Below are 18,724 nucleotides of genomic sequence, written 5' to 3'. Positions count from 1 at the left end.
GAGGGATGTTTTTCTGACTGGAAGCCTTTGTCCAATGGAGTCCTGCAGGGATCGGTGTTGGGGCACTTGCTGTTTGTGGTTTACATAAATGATTTGGACTCAGGAGGGTGGTAAATAGTGAGGATGATAGCCTTAGATTACAGGAGAATATAGACGGGTTGGCCAGATGGGCTGATCAGTGGCAGATTGAAATTCAATCCAGATAAGTGTGAACTGATGCACTTGGGCAGGACAAACAAGGCAAGGGATAAACGGCAGAAGCACCAAAGATCAGAGGAACCTTAGTGTGCATATACATCGGTTCCTTAAGGTAGCAGGGCAGGTGGATGAAGTGGTTAAGGTACATGGTATACTTGCGTTAAGAGTTTTGCGAGTAGTGAGGTTATGCTCGAACTGTCGAAAATGGTGGTTAGGCCACAGCTAGAGTATTGTGTGCAGTTCTGGAATCCACATTATAGGAGGGCTGTGACAGCACTGGAAACGGTGCAGAGGAGATTTACCAGGATGTTGTCTGGGCTGGACAGTTTTATTTATGAAAGGAGATTGGATCAACTGGGTTGTTTTCTTTGGAGCAGAGGAGTCTGAGTGGGTACCATGATTGAGATGTATAAAATTGAGGAGCACAGATGGAGTAGACAGGAAGAAACTTTTCGCCTTGGTGGAGGGATCAATGATCAGGGGCCATAGATTTGTGAAAAGGGGCAGAAGGTTTAGAGGGGTTGTAAGGAAAATATTTTTCACCCAGAGGGTGATGGTAGTTTGAAACTCACTACCTGAAAGGGAGGCGGAGTCAGAAACCCTCATAACATTTAAAAAGTATTCAGGGGTGCACTTGCTATTCCAAGGCATATAAGGCCATGAGCTAAGTGCTGGAAAATGGGGTTGGAATAGACGGGCGGTTGTTTTTGACCTGTGCAGAGGCAATGAGCCAAAGGATCGTTTCTGTGCTGCAGACCTCTTATGATTCTAATCCAGATTGAGGTCAATAGATTCCTGGTTACTGCAGGAATGAAACGATATGGAGTGCAGAAAGGTGGAGTTGGGGTGGCATATCATTTAGGATACTGAATTATGGAGTAGGTTCAGAGAACCAAATAACCTACCCCTTCTACGTGTTCTATCCTTCCCCTTCTGCATTTCCACTTTCAGGTAGCCAAGAACTGTCACTTGGTTACCCAGTGCTGCCTCATCTTGAAGGATGAGAACTGTGTCAGAATTCTAATGAAGAAGCACCATCGCTTGCTCTGACACTAGTAGTCACCAGCTCAAATATAGCCACCACCTGAACTTGAGTCAAGGTCAGCAGATGTTGAGTCATCAGGAACAAGGACAGTCGGTCACAGTGGTATTGTCACAGTGGTCATAAATAAAACTCTCCAGCCCAGGCAACACCCTGGTAAATCTCTTCTGCACCCTTTCCAGTGCTATCACATGCCTCCTATAATGTGGTTTCCAGAACTGCATGGTGGTACAGTGGTTAGCATTACTGCCTCACAGCGCCAACGACACAGGTTCAATTCTGGCCTTTGGTGACTGGAAGTGTGGAGTTTGCCTGTTCTCCCCATGTCTGCATGAGTTACCTCTGGGTGCTCCAGATTCCTCCCTTAGTCCAAAGATGTGCAGGTTAGGTGGATTGGCCACCTTAGTGTCCAAAGATGTGTAGGTTAGGTCAGGTTACGGGGATAGGGTGGGGGAAACGAGCCTAAGTAGGGGGCTCTTTCAGAGGGCTGGTGCAGATTCGATGGACTGAATGGCCTCCTGCAGTGTAGGGATTCTATGGACTGATAATTCAGAGAACCAGAGTGATGCTCTGGGAACCCTGGTTCAGATCCCCACCATGGTAGATGGTGAAATTTGAATTCAGTAAATTTAATATCTCATGAGAACCATAAGACCATTGTCAATTATTGTAAAAACCCATCTGGTTCACTGATGTCCCTTCAGGGGAAGGAAATCTGTCATCCTTACCTAGTCTGGCCCATATGTGGTTCCAGACCCACATCAATGTGTTTGACTCTTCTTCAATGCCCTCTGCAATACAGATGGACAATAAATGTTGGCCTAGCCAGAGATGCCCACATCCCCTGGAAAAATTAAATGAGCTGCAGCAGGATTGGATAGTTTGTGTGCCATTTCACCTGGAGGGTGCGGTTGCAGATTAATTCTTCTGCAGAGAAGTGAGATGTGGACTCTGATAAGGTATTGTACTGCAGCAAGATTCTTGATGCATTGGAAAGTATGCCACAAATCCTCTCATAACTGTAAAGTAACATGGAGAAGTCCAGCTCCAACTTTGCACAGGGCTTTGGGCAGAGACTACTTACTGATCATCAGAGCTCTTCAAAATGTCATCAGCTTAAAACATTAACGCTGTTAATGCCACCAGGCCTGCTGAGAATTTCCTGCATTTTCTGTTTTTGTGATGATAATCAATCATACTTGCCTTGTTGGGAAAATGTAGTTTTAAGGGATTTATATTTGTATTGGTAAACATTATAAATAATGTACAGTTTTCCATTTGTTTAATGTTTCTGTGCCCACAAGGTTAAAACCTAAAGTTAGATTCATGCTAGACAAATAAATGTGTGGGGGTTGATTAGGTTTGAATTGTGTTTCTATTGTGTTTAGAGAGGGTTACGGCATGAAGAATAGATAGGCCAGCAGAGATATGTGGACGTTGCTTTGGAACTGAGGCCTTGTAAGATAGTTAAGCTTTTAAGTTTTAGTTTAGCTAATTTACATAATCGAATTTACAGTGCAGAAGGAGGACATTCGGCCCATCGAGTTTGCACCGGCTCTTGGAAAGAGCACCCTACCCTAGCCCTCACTTCCACCCTATCCCCATAACCCAATAACCCTTCCTAACGTTATTGACACTAAGGGCAATTTAGCATGGCCAATCCACCTAACCTACACATCTTTGGACTGTGGGAGGAAACCGGAGCACCCGGAGGAAACCCACGCACACACGGGGAGAACGTGCAGACTCCGCACAGGCAGTGCCCCAAGACGGGAATCGAACCTGGGACCCTAGAGCTGTGAAGCAATTGTGCTAACCACTATGCTATCGTGCTGCCCTTTGACAGAAGGAAGACTGGACAGCATAGGAGCTGCAAAGAGCCAGGCTTCCTAAACTGCAAGTTACAGTAGGGATAACCAGAGAATTGGGACAGAAAGAACATTGAGAGCGAGGTATTGTTCAGAAGAATTAGAGGAAGAGTAAACAAAGTGTTCTCAGTTAAAGAGACAATTGCTGTAACCAGATTTAAAGTGGGATAGCAGATTTCAAAGGTAAAACAAACATCTGATGCTATTTTAATCTGGAAATAGAGAGTTAAAGCAATTGTGAGCCATTTGCACAGCAGTCAAGACAAAGAAATCCTAATGGGGTTAGTGTGAAATCCTGGACTGGATTTATTGTTAAAAGTGGCATTTAAGCTTTGTTTAAAAGAGTCATTTGTAAAACCTGGACTGGATTTTGAAATGCAAACTGCGAATGGAAAGAATTATTATGAGAGAAGGTTCTAAAGCGTGTTTTTAGCAATAGATTTTGGAAAGTCTCATGTGACAATCATCTGGGAGATTCTGAGGAGAAAACTCCAAACATTAACTTGGAGGTTCAGAGTGGAGTTTTTATTTACCACAGTCATCTTGTGTGCATAAAAGGGACTTTGTATTAATGAGACCATTGTCGATTACGATGTACTTTGGATCTGTTCAGTAAAGTTTAGAGTGCGGAGCAGAGATGCTTCCAAGTTGAAGACCAGGCTGCAAGGTGCAGACCTGGGGACATCAGCTTGTAAGAAGCCAGAGATCCAAGGTGACCAGAAGAGTGTGACTCCTTACTACGGGCCTGTGAAACAGTGGTATTCTGTTGGCAGCTGGATATTTGAGAGATTGCGTGGACGTTTGAATTCATGTGGCGATCCATGGCAGAGAAATACCAGAAGGAAATAATAAATAATCTTTATTGTCACAAGTAGGCTTACATTAACACTGCAATGAAGTTACTGTGAAAAGCCCCTTGTCGCCACATTCCGACGCCAGTTCGGGTACAGTGAGGGAGAATTCAGAATTCTCAGCTGGTACGGGAATTGAACCCGTGCTGCTGGTCTTGCTCTGCATCACAAATCATCTGTCTAGCCTACTGAGCTAAACCAGCCCCACTTAAGGTTAAAACCCTGGAGGTGGATCCTTGAGAAAGTATTGTTTTGGAGCAGATTCCAAGGCATGATCTTCGACAGTTGAAATTGGTAACACTCATGTGGAAGACCGGAGTTCCAGGCAGGAGTTCCGGTCAGACAAATCCATAGAAGTTGTTTTGGATGGCATCTGTCACTTGGTTTCAGAATATGGTGGGTCTGACCACAGGTTTCTCATTGGCTTACATAAACTGTGCACTAGATCTTGTAACTTGTGTTATCCTTACAAATCTGTTCATATCTGCAAATATATAGTTGGGGTGAAGGAGTAGTACAGTTCATCTTGTTTAATGTTTTATTATTTTGTTAAAAGTTCATCAGCTGACTCCTTGACTGTTCAGTAGCCACTTCCACATTTTGAACAAAAAATAAAGTTAGGATCTATCAAGCCAGGTTTCACCCTGGGATCTGACTTGTCCAGTAGTAACATCAGCTGGGATCATAACACTTTGAGCCTTCATGCAATGAGTCCGGCCACCTTGGCTGTGAATGGCAGTCCTCAAAAGGCAGTGCACACACTCATAGCAGTCTAGCAATCTGTCCTCTACAAATTACTAGGAATATTGAAGGGCTGCACCTGACAGAGTGGCTGTGGCTCCATTTTGTGCAATCCTGCTGCTCCACTCAGGATGACAGTGTTCATGTTCCACCACTATCACTTTGCCAGGGTCCTTATTGTTGTATTTCAGTTAACCACCGCAAACTATTACTATCCATACTGTGGAAGCAGGCCTGCAAGAACAGCTTGAGGTCATTCTGCCAGACCATCTGTCCACCAGCCATCTGCAACCACTAGGTAACACTGCAAACATTCCAGGACAGCAAGGGCACCTGGAAGATGATTAGCCTTTGAAGGCCTAGTGTCAAGGTCTGCACTCTCCTGAGAATAAGGTTGGGGTGGAAGTAATGACCACACAAACCTGGAGCCATGCTCTGCTGAGTAGTGGAGGGTCCCCCCCCCCCATGTGGTCCAGGCAGCACATGTTGTTTCAGGACACTGTGATCGAGTGGTAAAACGAGGAATCACAAACCAGATGTAGTGCAACCCCCCCCCCCCCCCCCCCCCCCGGATTGCTGCTGCTGACATTTTAATGCTCTCCTAGAAAGTTGAGGAATGGCTCCGAAAGAACTCCATCATGGACCCTCTCAAGGCAAACTTTATTTTCTCAAGACTGAGAAACCAAGCCATGTCACCAATCCAGGTCTCCACACTCGGGGGTTTCGAGTCTCTCCACATTAAAAGGATCCATCTCCGGGCTACCAGGGAGGCAAAGGCCAAAACCTCGGCCTCTTTTGCTTCCTGAATTCCCGTCTGACACGCCAAAGATCACTATCTCTGCACTTGGCACCACCTGGGTGTTTAGGATCTTGGACATTGCCTTAGCAAATCCCTGCCTGAATCCTTTTGAGAGCCAGACATGCCCAGAACATATGTACATGGTTCGCTGGGCTTCCCGCACATCTCGCACATCTATCCTCAACCCCAAAGTACTTGCTCATTCTTGCTGCTGTCATGTGTACCCGATGGACCACCTTAAACTGAATTAAGCTAAGCCTGGCACATGATGAGGAGGAATTAACTCTGCTTAGGGCATTAGCCCACAGTCCCGCATCCAGCTCCCTGCTAGCTCCTCTTCCCACTTGCCCTTAAGTTCCACCACAGCCTCGTAACAGCCTCCCCGAACAGGCGTCGTAATGTGGCGACTAGGGTTTCACAGTAACTTCATTTGAAGCCTACTTCTGATAATAAGCGATTTTCACTGGGGCTTCCTCCGCCTCCTGTAGTTCTTCTGTAGTCCCTCAGAATCTGCATGACCTCCCCATCCCCTCTAGTGGGTCCAAAATATACAAGAGCAGATCATCCACGTAGAGCGAGACCCGATGCTCCTCTCCCTCCCCCCCCAACCAACCTCTGCCAGTTCTTTGAAGCCCTCAGCGTTGTGGCCAACGGCTTTGTTGCAAGGGCAAATAGTAACGGGGAGAGGGGGCATCCCTGCCTCGTTGCTCGGTGAAGCCTAAAATACTCCGACCTCACCCGGTTCATGCATACACTTGCTACGGGGGCCTGATAAAGTAGTTTGACCCACCCTATGAATCCCTCATTGAATCCAAACCTTCTTAGCGTTTCCCACAGGTACTCCCATTCCACCCGGTCAAAGGCTTTCTCTGCATCCATCGCAGCCACTGCTTTTGCCTCCCCTCTTTCGGAGGGCATCATAATAATGTTTAGGAGTGTCTGTACATTGGTGTTCAGTTGCCTGCCCTTAAAGAAGCCTGTCTGATCCTCCCCTATTACCCCTGGGACACAGTCCTCCATTCTAGTGGCCAAAGTCTTGGCCAGCAATTTGGCATCTACGTTCAAAAGCGATATCGGCCTGGAGGACCCACATTGTAGCGGATCTTTTTCCCGTTTGATGTCAAGTGAATGTTAATGAAACGGTCAGTCTTCCAGTTCTGGCATACCTTAAGAGGTGGAGCCTGCAGAGCCATGTGAATCCCATAGCTTGGCAGTCTCATGCTGTCCTTTTACTTTTCTCTCTGATCAGTGTGAAGACAGAAGAAATAGAAGCAGGCTAAGACCCTATGGCGTGTTGAGCTACTCAGCCATTCAATACAATCTTGGATGATGCTTTGACTTCAACTCCATTTTTCCTGCCCATTCCTGCATGTTTCTCAGTCGCGTGCCATTTGCTGGCCGTAGAATTCTACCTTCTCATTGAAACCACCCCATGCCTCCGGGAAATCCGTGGGCAGGGGGCGGTGGGAAGCGTGAATCGCAATGACTGGAGTATTCTGACCATGATCTCAACAAAGCCCTGTACCACCGTGGCACGACTTCTTCATTCTTGTAGTCTGATCCCCTTGGAATAAAGCACAACATGCCTTTTGGCTTCCTATGACGATGAAGTCACCTCTCCTTCTGTGCAGTGCCTCTGTTACCTGTCTGATACAATGATGGATAGAAAAATCAGATGTTACTAATATCATCATCTACCTCGAAGGACCAGCTGGGGTAAATTAGGGCTATGATGATCTTGACAGCCAGTGTCAACGCTTTCCTCACCCTGCTGTGCAGATACAGGTTGGCTTGTGCAAGATGGCACAGTTCGGTGAGCACCTCCTTGGGACTTTCTTTTAGGGAAATTGGCCGGAAGCAGACCCACTCGAGTAAGCCGGTACTGCAGCCCAATATGCTCCAGAAGGACTAACGGTTCACAATGAGCCTTCTGCCTCTCACTGGGGAGGAGGTCTTGCCCCCCCCCCTCCCCCCCCCCCCCTCCCCCAGTACGATCTTGAGGGTGGGGTGTCTTCTCCTGTTGCATAAACAGCCCTCTCTGAAAATAGTAGCCTGATCTTTCCCTCCCTGTTTAAAGACTTATTAAATAAAATAACTGACCACCATTGTCCACCTGCCCAAGCTAAGTTAACAGGCCCTATTGATCCTTAATTATTCATTTACAAATGGTGGGCAGGCTGTTGATTTCGGTACCCACCCAGCTACTCTGGACTCTGGGATGGGTGGGAAGGTGGAGTGCTGGGCACCTATCCTATTTTACGTGCCCCATACTATGCCGAAAACACTCCTGACGGGGGTGCATAAAATCCAGCCCGTGGTGAAATGTAAGCACCTCAGACAATTCTCCTACCTGCACCTCAGTCAGGAGTAGTGTTCCCTAAAGTCCTGAGATGGATGAAACCTCCTTTTGAAGAGCTGTCCTCTCTCTCACTCTGTGCACAGCATCTACTCGCGTGCCTTTGCTCTATTTTCAAATCATACTGAACCCCAAGTGATAATACCACAGTAGCCTCCATTACTGAAGTGACCTGTCTCATCATGGGCTTCCCAATTGCTCTGATCTCGTTATCAAATTCCAATACCACTCTTTTATACTTTCATTAACTGCACCAATAAAAGAAAATGAAAAGCATGTTCCAAATGAGCATTGTAATCTATTTGATGTTATGATCCACCCACTCTGTATCCATCTAGTGCACGTACAAAACGCCCATGCTAGTGCCTTTACAATTAGGATGCATCCCACATATTTTTGCAGTGTACACCTTCCATAACATTGGCACCAGGGGTGCTACAGGGCCCAATTTCACAGCCCCAGTTTGACATTGCTTGTCCTGGGTCATGTATGTGAATAACCCTTTCCTCAAATTCATGAGTGTGCGAGATTCTTGAATGCTAGTCTCTGAGTGCTAGTTAATAAGATGTATATATAAAATCAATTTCAAGCAGTAGAAATAAACTGTAAAAAGGTGTTTGCATCCTGCATAAATTAAAACTCTAATGTATTCAATCTACAGGTGACGAGAGTGAAGTCAGTGAGTTACCACTCTTTTGTCCGCTTCACAGTAAAGAGCCACTGAAGCTGTTCTGTGAGACCTGCGATGTGCTGGCCTGCTGGAATTGCCAACTAACACAACACAAAGGCCATAGGTAAGGTGGACGTGGATTAAAGAGGTGTAGCATGTAATACACTGCCAGAGTAATTACAATGTTCAATATTGCCTGATGTGGTTTAAACCTGCAAGTTTAAATTAGTTATGCGTTAATTAGTTTTGCTTTCAAAATGCCCTTTCTGATATGCAGGGTAAATGCCCCAGAGTTAAGAAATTACTTAAGAGATTTATGGGGATGCTGCTATCAATTTCGTATCTATAGGTGGAATAAATTACTGTTTTTATTTTAATCGAGTAAGATTAGAGGGTAAGGAAGCAATGGTTGGTAATTAGAGGGTAAGGAAGCTGGTTGAAATTGTATGAATGATGGCAGAGTGGAGGGATGGGGGAAGAGGGGAGGGGGATGGATGAAGGATAAGGAAATAAGGTGCACGACAGGAAGCAGCAGGAGTGGGCATGTAAAAAAAAAAACATACGAGGAGAAACTACTTGTGGAGGTGGGTGTGGCTTGTTGCTAACATGTGTTATTGGGACAAACTGATGTTTCGGTGACTGCCGAGGTGCTGATTCCAGCAATTTGATTTTTCTATTTCTCACCCATAGTTTCAAATATCTGGAAGATGCTTTACAGAATCAGAAGATGATTTTGGAAGAGTTGACACTGAAAATGGAAGAGAAAAAAGTCAGCATCCAGAGCTCAGCAAAACAAGTGCAGGACAGGTAATGCGATCTGTACAAAAAAAACGTGATAACTGATCTAAAGATAGTTCAGAAAAGCAGTTGGAAATTAAGTTGTATCATTTATTTGATATGAGGTTACTGAAGCCAGTTCAAGATTTGGCGGGGGGGGGGAATTGAAATTCTGATGAATCAAAAATAACATTGATTAGTGCTTTTTTTCCCAAGTCTACTTCCAAAAATAAACAAGTTGCCCTGCTAATATAATTTATTTTCAATCAATAATGATTTTTCTAAATAGTCAATCAAATCTAGTCAAATTTATAAAGGCAAATTAGCTGTTTAATAAAAAAAAATCCAGATTTCAAATGTAAATTTTTTGTCACTACACTTGATAACAAAAGTTGTTGCAACAGTTAATTCTGAAATCTGGCGAGATCTCCTTTAAACACCTTACTGTTGATCACTTCTGTCATTGCTGCAACAGAATCTTCCGTTATTCTTCAATGGTGAGTCATAATAGAATGCCTATTAGGTGTCTGTAGCTTGCTGGGTTGAGGACCATGAGGCGCGAATACTGGAACAGCTTGGCAAGGAGTGTAGCCATTTCTGGAGCATGTGTTCAATACCTACTGCACAGACAGTGTCATGCCCATTGTCTTGGCTTTACCCAATGCTTAAGGCATTCTTGATATCGGGTGAAGTGAATCAAATTGGCACCTGTGATGGGCCACTCAGCACTTTGGGCTGAACCTGGTTGCAAATTTTTCAGCCTTCTATTTTGCATTGATGGTCTGGGTTCTGCTGTCATTGGAGAGCCTCCTCCTGTTAATTGTTTAATTGCGCACCTCCATTCACAACTGGATTTAGCAGGACTGTAGAATTTGATCTGATCCCTTGGTTCTGAGATCCCTATGCTTCCACTGTTTAGCATGCATAAACTCCTGTGTTGTAGCTTAATCAACCTTGTTTTTAGGATTTTTAAGTATGCTTAATGCTACTCCTGACATGCTCTCTTAGACTTCTCATTGAGCCAATGTTGGTCCCCTGTCTTGTTGGCATTGGTTGGGATATGTATTATATCAGATCTTGAAGTTACAGATTGTGGTTGAATACAATTTTGCTCCTGCTGCTGACCCACAGTGACTCGTGGATGCCCAATTTTGAGTTGGTGACCTGTTCTGAATCTATCCTATTTAGCCTGATGGTAATGCCACACAACACTATGGAGGGTATTGCCATGCCCAGTGAAAGCATGTCATATTCATAAAAACTGTACTGAAAGTAGAATCTTCATGAACCGACTTTTTAAAAAAAGGGATGTTAAAATATTGCAAAAGGTGGCTACCACGAGCTTTCTGATTTGGTCTGTGGCTTCCAATTATCACTGTCTCAAAAGAACACATTCCAGACTATGCAGTGTCACTACTCATTGCCTGAAATCATCATCCAGGGATGTTTCATGTCTTGAATGGGTCTTGGCATTTTACGGCCCCTGCGTGGCAGGTCCTGCTACAATGGATGTGGCAGCCGTTCAAATGTCCATTCACTTCAGTGGGACCGGAAGACCCTACTGGTGGGAGGGGCCAGGAAATTTTAGCTGGTGATTGTCTCAACCCCCAGGAACAACTGCAAACAGGAGCCCAGGGTTGTGGCTAATTGCTTGAAGCTCAACATCATATTTTGTAAAGGAGAACATGAGAAACTACCTGGTAAGGCAGCATGTTATCTCCCTTTTAATCTTTAAATTTGTCTGCAAGACACAACAACTGCATAAACAGCAGCGACATCTATGCCTTAAGGCCTGGAGACATTCACCATCAAAAGAGAAAACTGACCACCTGGGGAAAAAGATTACAAGTAACTAACTTAGTGACCTCCAGCAAGTCCAGCTCTTCCAACAGTATGCACGTGTGTGTTTGTGTGTGTGTGTGTGTGTGTGTGTGTATGTGTGCATCTTCTAATCAGTCTTTGACTTGTCTGTGAAGAGTAGATCGTAGAATGTTGCAGCCATTGTAATTCATGATTCTAGTCCTACTGATTTAGGTAAATAGACGGTTTCATGATTCCAGCACCCTGCTGTTTGGCGGAGATGTTTCCTTTTCAGCTGTGGCTTTGCTGACTTGGCTTGTTTCAGCAATCAGAGAAAAGCAGTCAGGGATCTGCTCTTTTCTCCTCCTGTGTCACATGCTGACACACACTCAGCACTAGTTGACACTGACCAAGTTTTGCATCCCTCTCTCTCCCTCCCTCTTTCTCCCTCCCTCCCTCTCTCTTTCTCCCTCCCTCTTTCTCCCTCTCTCTTTTTCACTCCCTCTCCCTCCCTCCCTCCCTCTCTCTCCCTCCCTCCCTCCCTCTCGCTCCCTCCCTCCCTCCCTCCCTCCCTCTCTCTTTCTCCCTCTCTCTTTCTCCCTCTCTCTTTCTCCCTCTCTCTTTCTCCCTCTCTCTTTCTCCCTCTCTCTTTCTCCCTCTCTCTTTCTCCCTCTCTCTTTCTCTCTCTTTCTCTCCCTCTCTCTCCCTCTTCCCCCCCCCCCCCCCCCCCCCCCCCCCCCCCTCAATTTGGCCAACTTTTGTATTATGGTGCTACTGAACCACTTTTGGTCATGAACAATGAAGAGAGGTGTATCTGGTCAATGGGGCAGGACACATACAGAAATGGTGATGGAGGAATCTGCGACATTGGCTCTAACACATAGCATGGTGAGTATGATTATGTCAGGCTGCTCGACTAGTCTGTGGAAGAGCTCTCCCAATTTTAGTTTAGTGAGGAGCGCTTCACAAGGTCGACTGGCCAGGGTGTACTTTTGGGTTCCAGTGCCTTGGTTGATTTAAGGTGGTCCAACTGGTTTTGCTCTCATTTTTGGGGGGGCTTTTCTATGGTGGCTTGCTAGGCCATTCCGGAGGACAGTTGAGAATCACTGGTGGATTTTTAAAAATTCATTCATGGGATGTGGGTGTTGCTGGCTAGACCAGCGTTCATTGCCCAACCCTGAGGACATTTAAGAGCCACCCACATTGCTGTGGATCTGGAGTCATATGTAGGCCACACCAGGTAAGGATGACAGATTTCCTTCCCTAAAGGATTCAATAATCGAAAATGGTTTCCTGGTCACCTTTTGACTTTTAATTCCAGATTTCTATTGAATTCACATTTCACCATCTGCCATTGCGGGATTTGAACCCGGGTCCCCAGAGCATAACTGAGTCTCTGGGCTATTAGTCCAGAGGTAAGGGTGAGGACAGCAGATTACCTTCCTTCAAGGACATTGTTGAACTATGTGGATTTTTATGATAATTTCATAGCTTTATCAGTGACTCGCTTTTTAATTCCAGATTGCTTTTTAATTCCAGATTTATTAATTTATTGAATTTAATTTCCACCATCTGATGTCTCCAGAACATTAACCATGCCTCTGGATTACCAGTCCAATAACATTGCCACTATACTGCTGTTCCCTATGACACCTATGGTTGTTCTGCAACTCTAAAGTTGCTATAAAGAACAAAACAATTCTGAAAAATTGTTTTTCTACTTTTTAAAAATGTAATTCTGGTCAGTGAACCTTAATAGAAATATAGGAACTGGAGTGGTCCATTGGAATCCCTTGGACCTTCTTTACAATTCAATTATATCATGGTTCATCTGTAATTTAACTCACTTACCTGCCTTGGTTCTGTAGTCCAAAAAACGATCTATCTTATTTTTAATATTTTAAATTAACCAGGTCTCAGCAGGATTTTTGGGGAGAGTTGGATTGCCAATACTCTTTGTGTGAAGAAGTGCTTCCTGACATCTCTCTTGAACAACTGAGCCCCAACTTGCATTCTTGTTTTGGATTTCTTTCAGGAAGAGTTTCTCTCTACCTACATTATCAAATCCTTTAAACACATCAGTTAGACCTTCATTAATTGTATTTACTTAAGGGAATTCAACCTAGCTGCAATCCGTCTTCATGATTTAATCAAGGTAGCCTCATTCTGGTGAATCTATACTGCATCCGTCTTTCCTGAGATGCGGTTCTCAGAACTGAAGGAAGTGGTAAAAGAGTGTTTCAATGTAAGAAAACTATGTTTGAATTTTTTACTTTTAGAACATAAGAACTAGGAGCAGGAGTAGGCCATCTGGCCCCTCGAGCCTGCTCCGCCATTCAATGAGATCATGGCTGATCTTTTGTGGACTCAGCTCCACTTAATCCGGCCCGAACACCATAACCCTTAATCCCTTTATTCTTCAAAAAACTATCTATCTTTACCTTAAAAACATGTAATGAAGGAGCCTCAACTGCTTCACTGGGCAAGGAATTCCATAGATTCACAACCCTTTGGGTGAAGATGTTCCTCCTAAACTCAGTCCTAAATCTACTTCCCCTTATTTTGAGGCTATGTCCCCTAGTTCTGCTGTCACCCGCCAGTGGAAACAACTTGCCCCGCATCTATCCTATCTATTCCCTTCATAATTTTAAATGTTTCTATAAGATCCCCCCTCATCCTTCTAAATTCCAACGAGTACAGTCCCAGTCTACTCAACCTCTCCTCATAATCCAACCCCTTCAGCTCTGGGATTAACCTAGTGAATCTCCTCTGCACACCCTCCAGTGCCAGTATGTCCTTTCTCAAGTAAGGAGACCAAAACTGAACACAATACTCCAGGTGTGGCCTCACTAACACCTTATACAATTGCAACATAACCTCCCTAGTCTTAAACTCCATTCCTCTAGCAATGAAGGACAAAATTCCATTTGCCTTCTCAATCACCTGTTGCACCTGTAAACCAACTTTCTGTGACTCATGCACTAGCACACCCAGGTCTGTCTGCACAGTGGCATGCTTTAATATTTTATCGTTTAAATAATAATCCCGTTTGCTGTTATTCCTACCAAAATGGATAACCTCACATTTGTCAACATTGTATTCCATCTGCCAGATGTCCATTTGATCTGTCCATTTGATATCAATTTACTGTTATTATGAGGATTGTGAACTTAGCATTGCCTTGAAGTCTTGCCTGTGCTCAAATTAATAATAATGGTCATAACTGAAACAGTCCATGTCCAAATGCAGCAAGACCTGAACAATATCCAGGCTTAGGCTGACAAGTGGCAAGTTACATTCGCGCCACACAAGTGTCAGGCAATGACTAGCTCCTACAAGAGAGGTTCTAATCATCACCCCTTGATATTCAATGACATTACCATCGCTGAAGCAACATCCTGGACATAACCATTGATCAGAAACAGAACTGGACTAGCCACATTAATACTGTGGCTACCATGGCAGGTCAACGGTTGTGAATCCTACGGTGAGTAACTCACCTCCTGACTCCAACCCCCCCCCCCCCCCCCCCCCCCCCTTCCACAAACATTCATACCCTCCACCACCGGCGAACAGTGGCAGTCTTGTGCACCAACTACAAGATGCACCGCAGTAACTCAACAAAGCTCTTTCGACAGCACCTTCTACACCCGCGACCACTGCCATCTAGAACAAGTGCAGCAGATGAAATGAAATGAAAATGAAAATCGCTTATTGTCACGAGTCAGCTTCAATGAAGTTACTGTGAAAAGCCCCTAGTCGCCACATTCCGCCGCCTGTCCGCGGGGGCTGGTACGGGAATCGAACCGTGCTGCTGGCCTGCTTGGTCTGCTTTAAAAGCCAGCGATTTAGCCGAGTAAGCTAAACCAACCCCTTGGATCCCCACCACCTGGAGGTTCACCTCCAAGTCACTCACCATCCTGACTTGGAAATATATCACCGTTCCTTCACTGTTGCTGGGGCACAATCCTGGCACTCACTCCCAAGCAGCACAGTGGGTGTACCTACACCTGAAGGACTGCAGCGGTTCAAGAACACAACTTCTGAAGGGGCACTAGGGATGGGCAATAAATGCTGCATAACCAGCGAAGCCCACATCCCGTAAATTAATTTTAAAAATCTGTGCTAGTGATAGCGAAATTGAAACGGTGCTTGAAAGATCAGCACAAGGCGATTACAGAGTTACTTCACAGACCTTGCATTGTTTGAAATAAAATGCATTTGCCTAGTGCATTTCTCTTTGGCACATCCCAATAGCATTTCATAGTCAATAAAGGATGTTGAAATGCTGTTATTATCACCATTTTTATTATTACCTATTTTAGGAATATTGGTTGAGGGATAGAATGCTGGCCAGGACACCAGGAAAACTCTGCCGTCACTCTTCCAGCAAATTTGTATTAATTCTTGGATTGTGGGTGTTAACTGACGAGGCTGGTATTTATTGTCCATTTCTGCTCACCATGAGAAGGTAGTCGTGGGCTGCCTTCTTAAACCACTGCAGTCTATTTTGTAAGGAAAAATAAGAATTCCTTGAAAATTAAAAAGCTTGTGGGGCAAAGGGATCTGGTTTTACCAAACACAAAGTTACGACGCAGATCAATAAGGCTATAACAAAAGCAAACCAAGAAGTCCGGTTTATTGCAAGAGCGATACAATCAAAAAGTTAAGAAGTTATGCCAACTTGATTACATAACACTTGGATTACTGTGTGCAGTCTGGCCACCATACCATGAAAAGGATGTAGAGGCACCGTAAAGGATACAAAAAAAGATTTACAAGGTTAATGCAAGAAATGCAAGGTCATACCTATCAGGGAATGATGAACAGGCTGAGTTTCTTTCTGCTTGAAAAGAGAAGGTTAAAAGTGACCTGGAGCTCTTTAAAATTGTTAAAAGCTTTGATTGGGCAACTAGAATCTTTCCACTTACCGGGGAAAAGCAAATCCAGAGGTCATCTATGTAAGATATTCCGTAAAAAATCAAATGGACAATACAGATCAAATTTCTTTATCCAAAGAGTGGTGAGAAATTAGAACTCCCTATGTCATGGAGTATTTGAGACGATTATGCATTGAAGGAGAAACATGTAAGGGAGAAGGAAACCGAGCATAATGCTGATAGTTGGATGTGAAAGGAGGCTCAAGTGGAGCGTAGATACTGGTATGGACTAGCTGGGTTGAATGGCAATTTTCTGTGCTGCATATCCTACATAATCCTATGCTGTTCATGTGCTAAAGGTGCAACATGTGCAAGGCTAAATTCATGACATTTCAAGCAAGATAATTCCAGTGACATTACTCACTTTTTGATTTAGCATAATAAATTCTATTCCATTATCTGCCCTCTATTCCCTCTTCTGTTTTACTTCCCAGCAGATTCCAGAGCATGTACCTAAAGGTTTATTGCTCACTCCTGGAAGAACTACAGGCTGAACTAATCCCATGAATTTTCCTCCATCCCTGAAGGCCAGCTCTGGGGCTCTGCTTTGTATTTCTACATAATAGAGCTGAAACCAGGAAGTCCATTAGTTTGACCTGGATAATTTTAGGAATATTTGGGGTTCATTGGAATTTTTGACAATAGGAACGTCCTTCCCTCTAAATGGGAAATCAAAGGAACAGGTTCGCACCACACCTTGTTGCTGTGTTGGAGACCTAATGTGTAGTATCACCATGCCAGTTCTCATTTTATTAGCAAAGATGAAAGTAAATAAATATATGAAAATAATCATTAACATTCCAGAAGGTCCCCCCACCACGGCAGGGCACAGGGTGGAGAGGTTGATCTCCACCCTAACAGGATCCACCTTTGGGCGATCAACGAGGCGAAGGCTGCAACATCTGCCTCCATGCCCGTTTCCAACCCCGGGTGGTCCGACACCCTGAATATGGCCTCCCGAGGGCCCGGGTCCAGTTTCATGTGCACTGTTTTAGAGATTACCCTAAAAACCTCCTTCCAGTAATCCTCCAGCTTTGGATAGGACCAAAACATACGTGATTTGTGGGCCCTCCCTCGCAACGTTCACACACACATCATCTACTCCCTCAAAGAGCCGGCTCATTGACGCTCTTGTAGGCGTGCTCTATATACCACCTTCAGCTGTATCAGCCCCAACCTCGCACACGAGGTGGAGGCGTTCACCCTCCAGAGCACCTCAGACCAGAAGCCCTCCTCCATACCCTCTCACAACTCTTCCTCCCACTTTGCCTTGATTCCTTCCAGTGGCAGTTAATGAACGTTTGATTTTTGTTGTAGAATCTTAGAGTTAAGAAGTCTGAATTTGAAGTCTCCATAAATTGGAAGGATCAAGGCGCCACCATTCCAGCCTGCTGATGTACACTAACTTTGTCATCAATGGTGCAATAACATTTTTTAATATGTTTTTTTTGTGGAATTAGGATAGAATCGTGGCATGTTGAGGTCTCACAGATAATATTGTAATTTATTCCCTTTAAACAAAATAATTGCATGTCTATTCAAATACATTTTTACTGAAAATAATATCTGTTTTGCAGGTTAAACGAAGTAAAACAAATGCGGATGAAAATGGAACATCAGATTAAGATGGCAAAAATGATCATGATGAACGAATTAAATAAACGAGTGAATGTTCTCATGGAGCAGCTGGAGGTGAGACATACTGGGCGCGATTCTCCTAAGTAGGAACAAAGTCTCCGAGCCAGCACGTTTAGCCACGCATAGCCCTGTTTTGTACAGTGGGGAGTTCCGCTCGCCAGAACGCCCCATTATAGCGAGAGAAATGGTGCCCGATCTCAGAGGTCCCCAAAACGACCCCCCCAACCCCCCGGCTGGGCAATCCTGGCCCGATTGCGTGCGCGCAAGAAATGGCAGCTTGGCAATGCCAACCTGGCACCCTGGCAGTGCCCACAACAGCTGGCAGTGCCAAGATGGCACCCAGGTGGCACTGCCAGAGTGCTTGGCTTGCACTGCCAGGGTACCCAAGCGGCACCAGCACTGCCAGGGCACCACCCTTTTGATGGCATGCAGCTGGGGGCCTCCAATCCCCTTGCAGATCCCCATGAGTACCGTTCCGTCTGGTCCCTGTTTGTGGGGACCAGTATCAAACGGCGTTCACCCGAGGTCTTTGAGGTGAAGCCTCGAGTATCTCGGGAATCTGTGCATCAGAGTGAAGCTTACTGTAAACCTTGCTCTAATATGCAGATTTGCTAAAAAGTGATCCCACCCATTGTGTGCGGGATTCACATTTCAACATCTCGCAAGATTGTGTTGAATGTTGCGAGGTGTTGCGAGCCTGGTAGACCCCAGGAACATGGCCGTTGGATCGCGTCCTTGGTGACACACTAATCTATTTTCACTTTTACAACCATTTCAAGAAACCCAATTGCAGTAAAAGTGCAAGTCTGCAGTCATTGGTATTTCTTGAATCTGCTTTGGAATTTAAAAAAATATTTTCACTCGCCTCCTTTTTCATATTTTCTCCCAAATTCACACCCAATAATAAACAATAATCAGTAGCGAATGCAATGTCAATCCCCATATCAATAACAACGATCCCATCCTCCCACTAAACCCCCAAACATTAGCCCGCATGTTAACATGAACAAATGACAAAAAGGAATCAGGAATCACCATAGTCAC

The 18,724-nt window shown here is 44.7% G+C and overlaps 1 protein-coding gene across 7 annotated transcripts in view; it reads left to right on the top strand.

Annotated features, from left to right (window-relative positions):
• trim66 (tripartite motif containing 66) overlaps positions 1 to 18,724 on the top strand; it is a 407,144-nt gene that overhangs the window by 340,377 nt on the left and 48,043 nt on the right. For all 7 annotated transcript variants that reach the window (XM_038808134.1, XM_038808133.1, XM_038808136.1 and 4 more), the window contains 3 exons: positions 8,517 to 8,649; positions 9,216 to 9,332; positions 17,620 to 17,734. In XM_038808134.1, coding sequence (XP_038664062.1) covers positions 8,517 to 8,649; positions 9,216 to 9,332; positions 17,620 to 17,734 — 365 coding nt within the window. The remainder of the gene's footprint in view (positions 1 to 8,516; positions 8,650 to 9,215; positions 9,333 to 17,619; positions 17,735 to 18,724) is intronic.

Source organism: Scyliorhinus canicula, chromosome 9 (genome assembly GCF_902713615.1).
Source record: "Scyliorhinus canicula chromosome 9, sScyCan1.1, whole genome shotgun sequence".
Lineage (NCBI taxonomy): Eukaryota > Metazoa > Chordata > Chondrichthyes > Carcharhiniformes > Scyliorhinidae > Scyliorhinus > Scyliorhinus canicula.
This window is presented reverse-complemented; position numbering and strand designations above follow the sequence as displayed.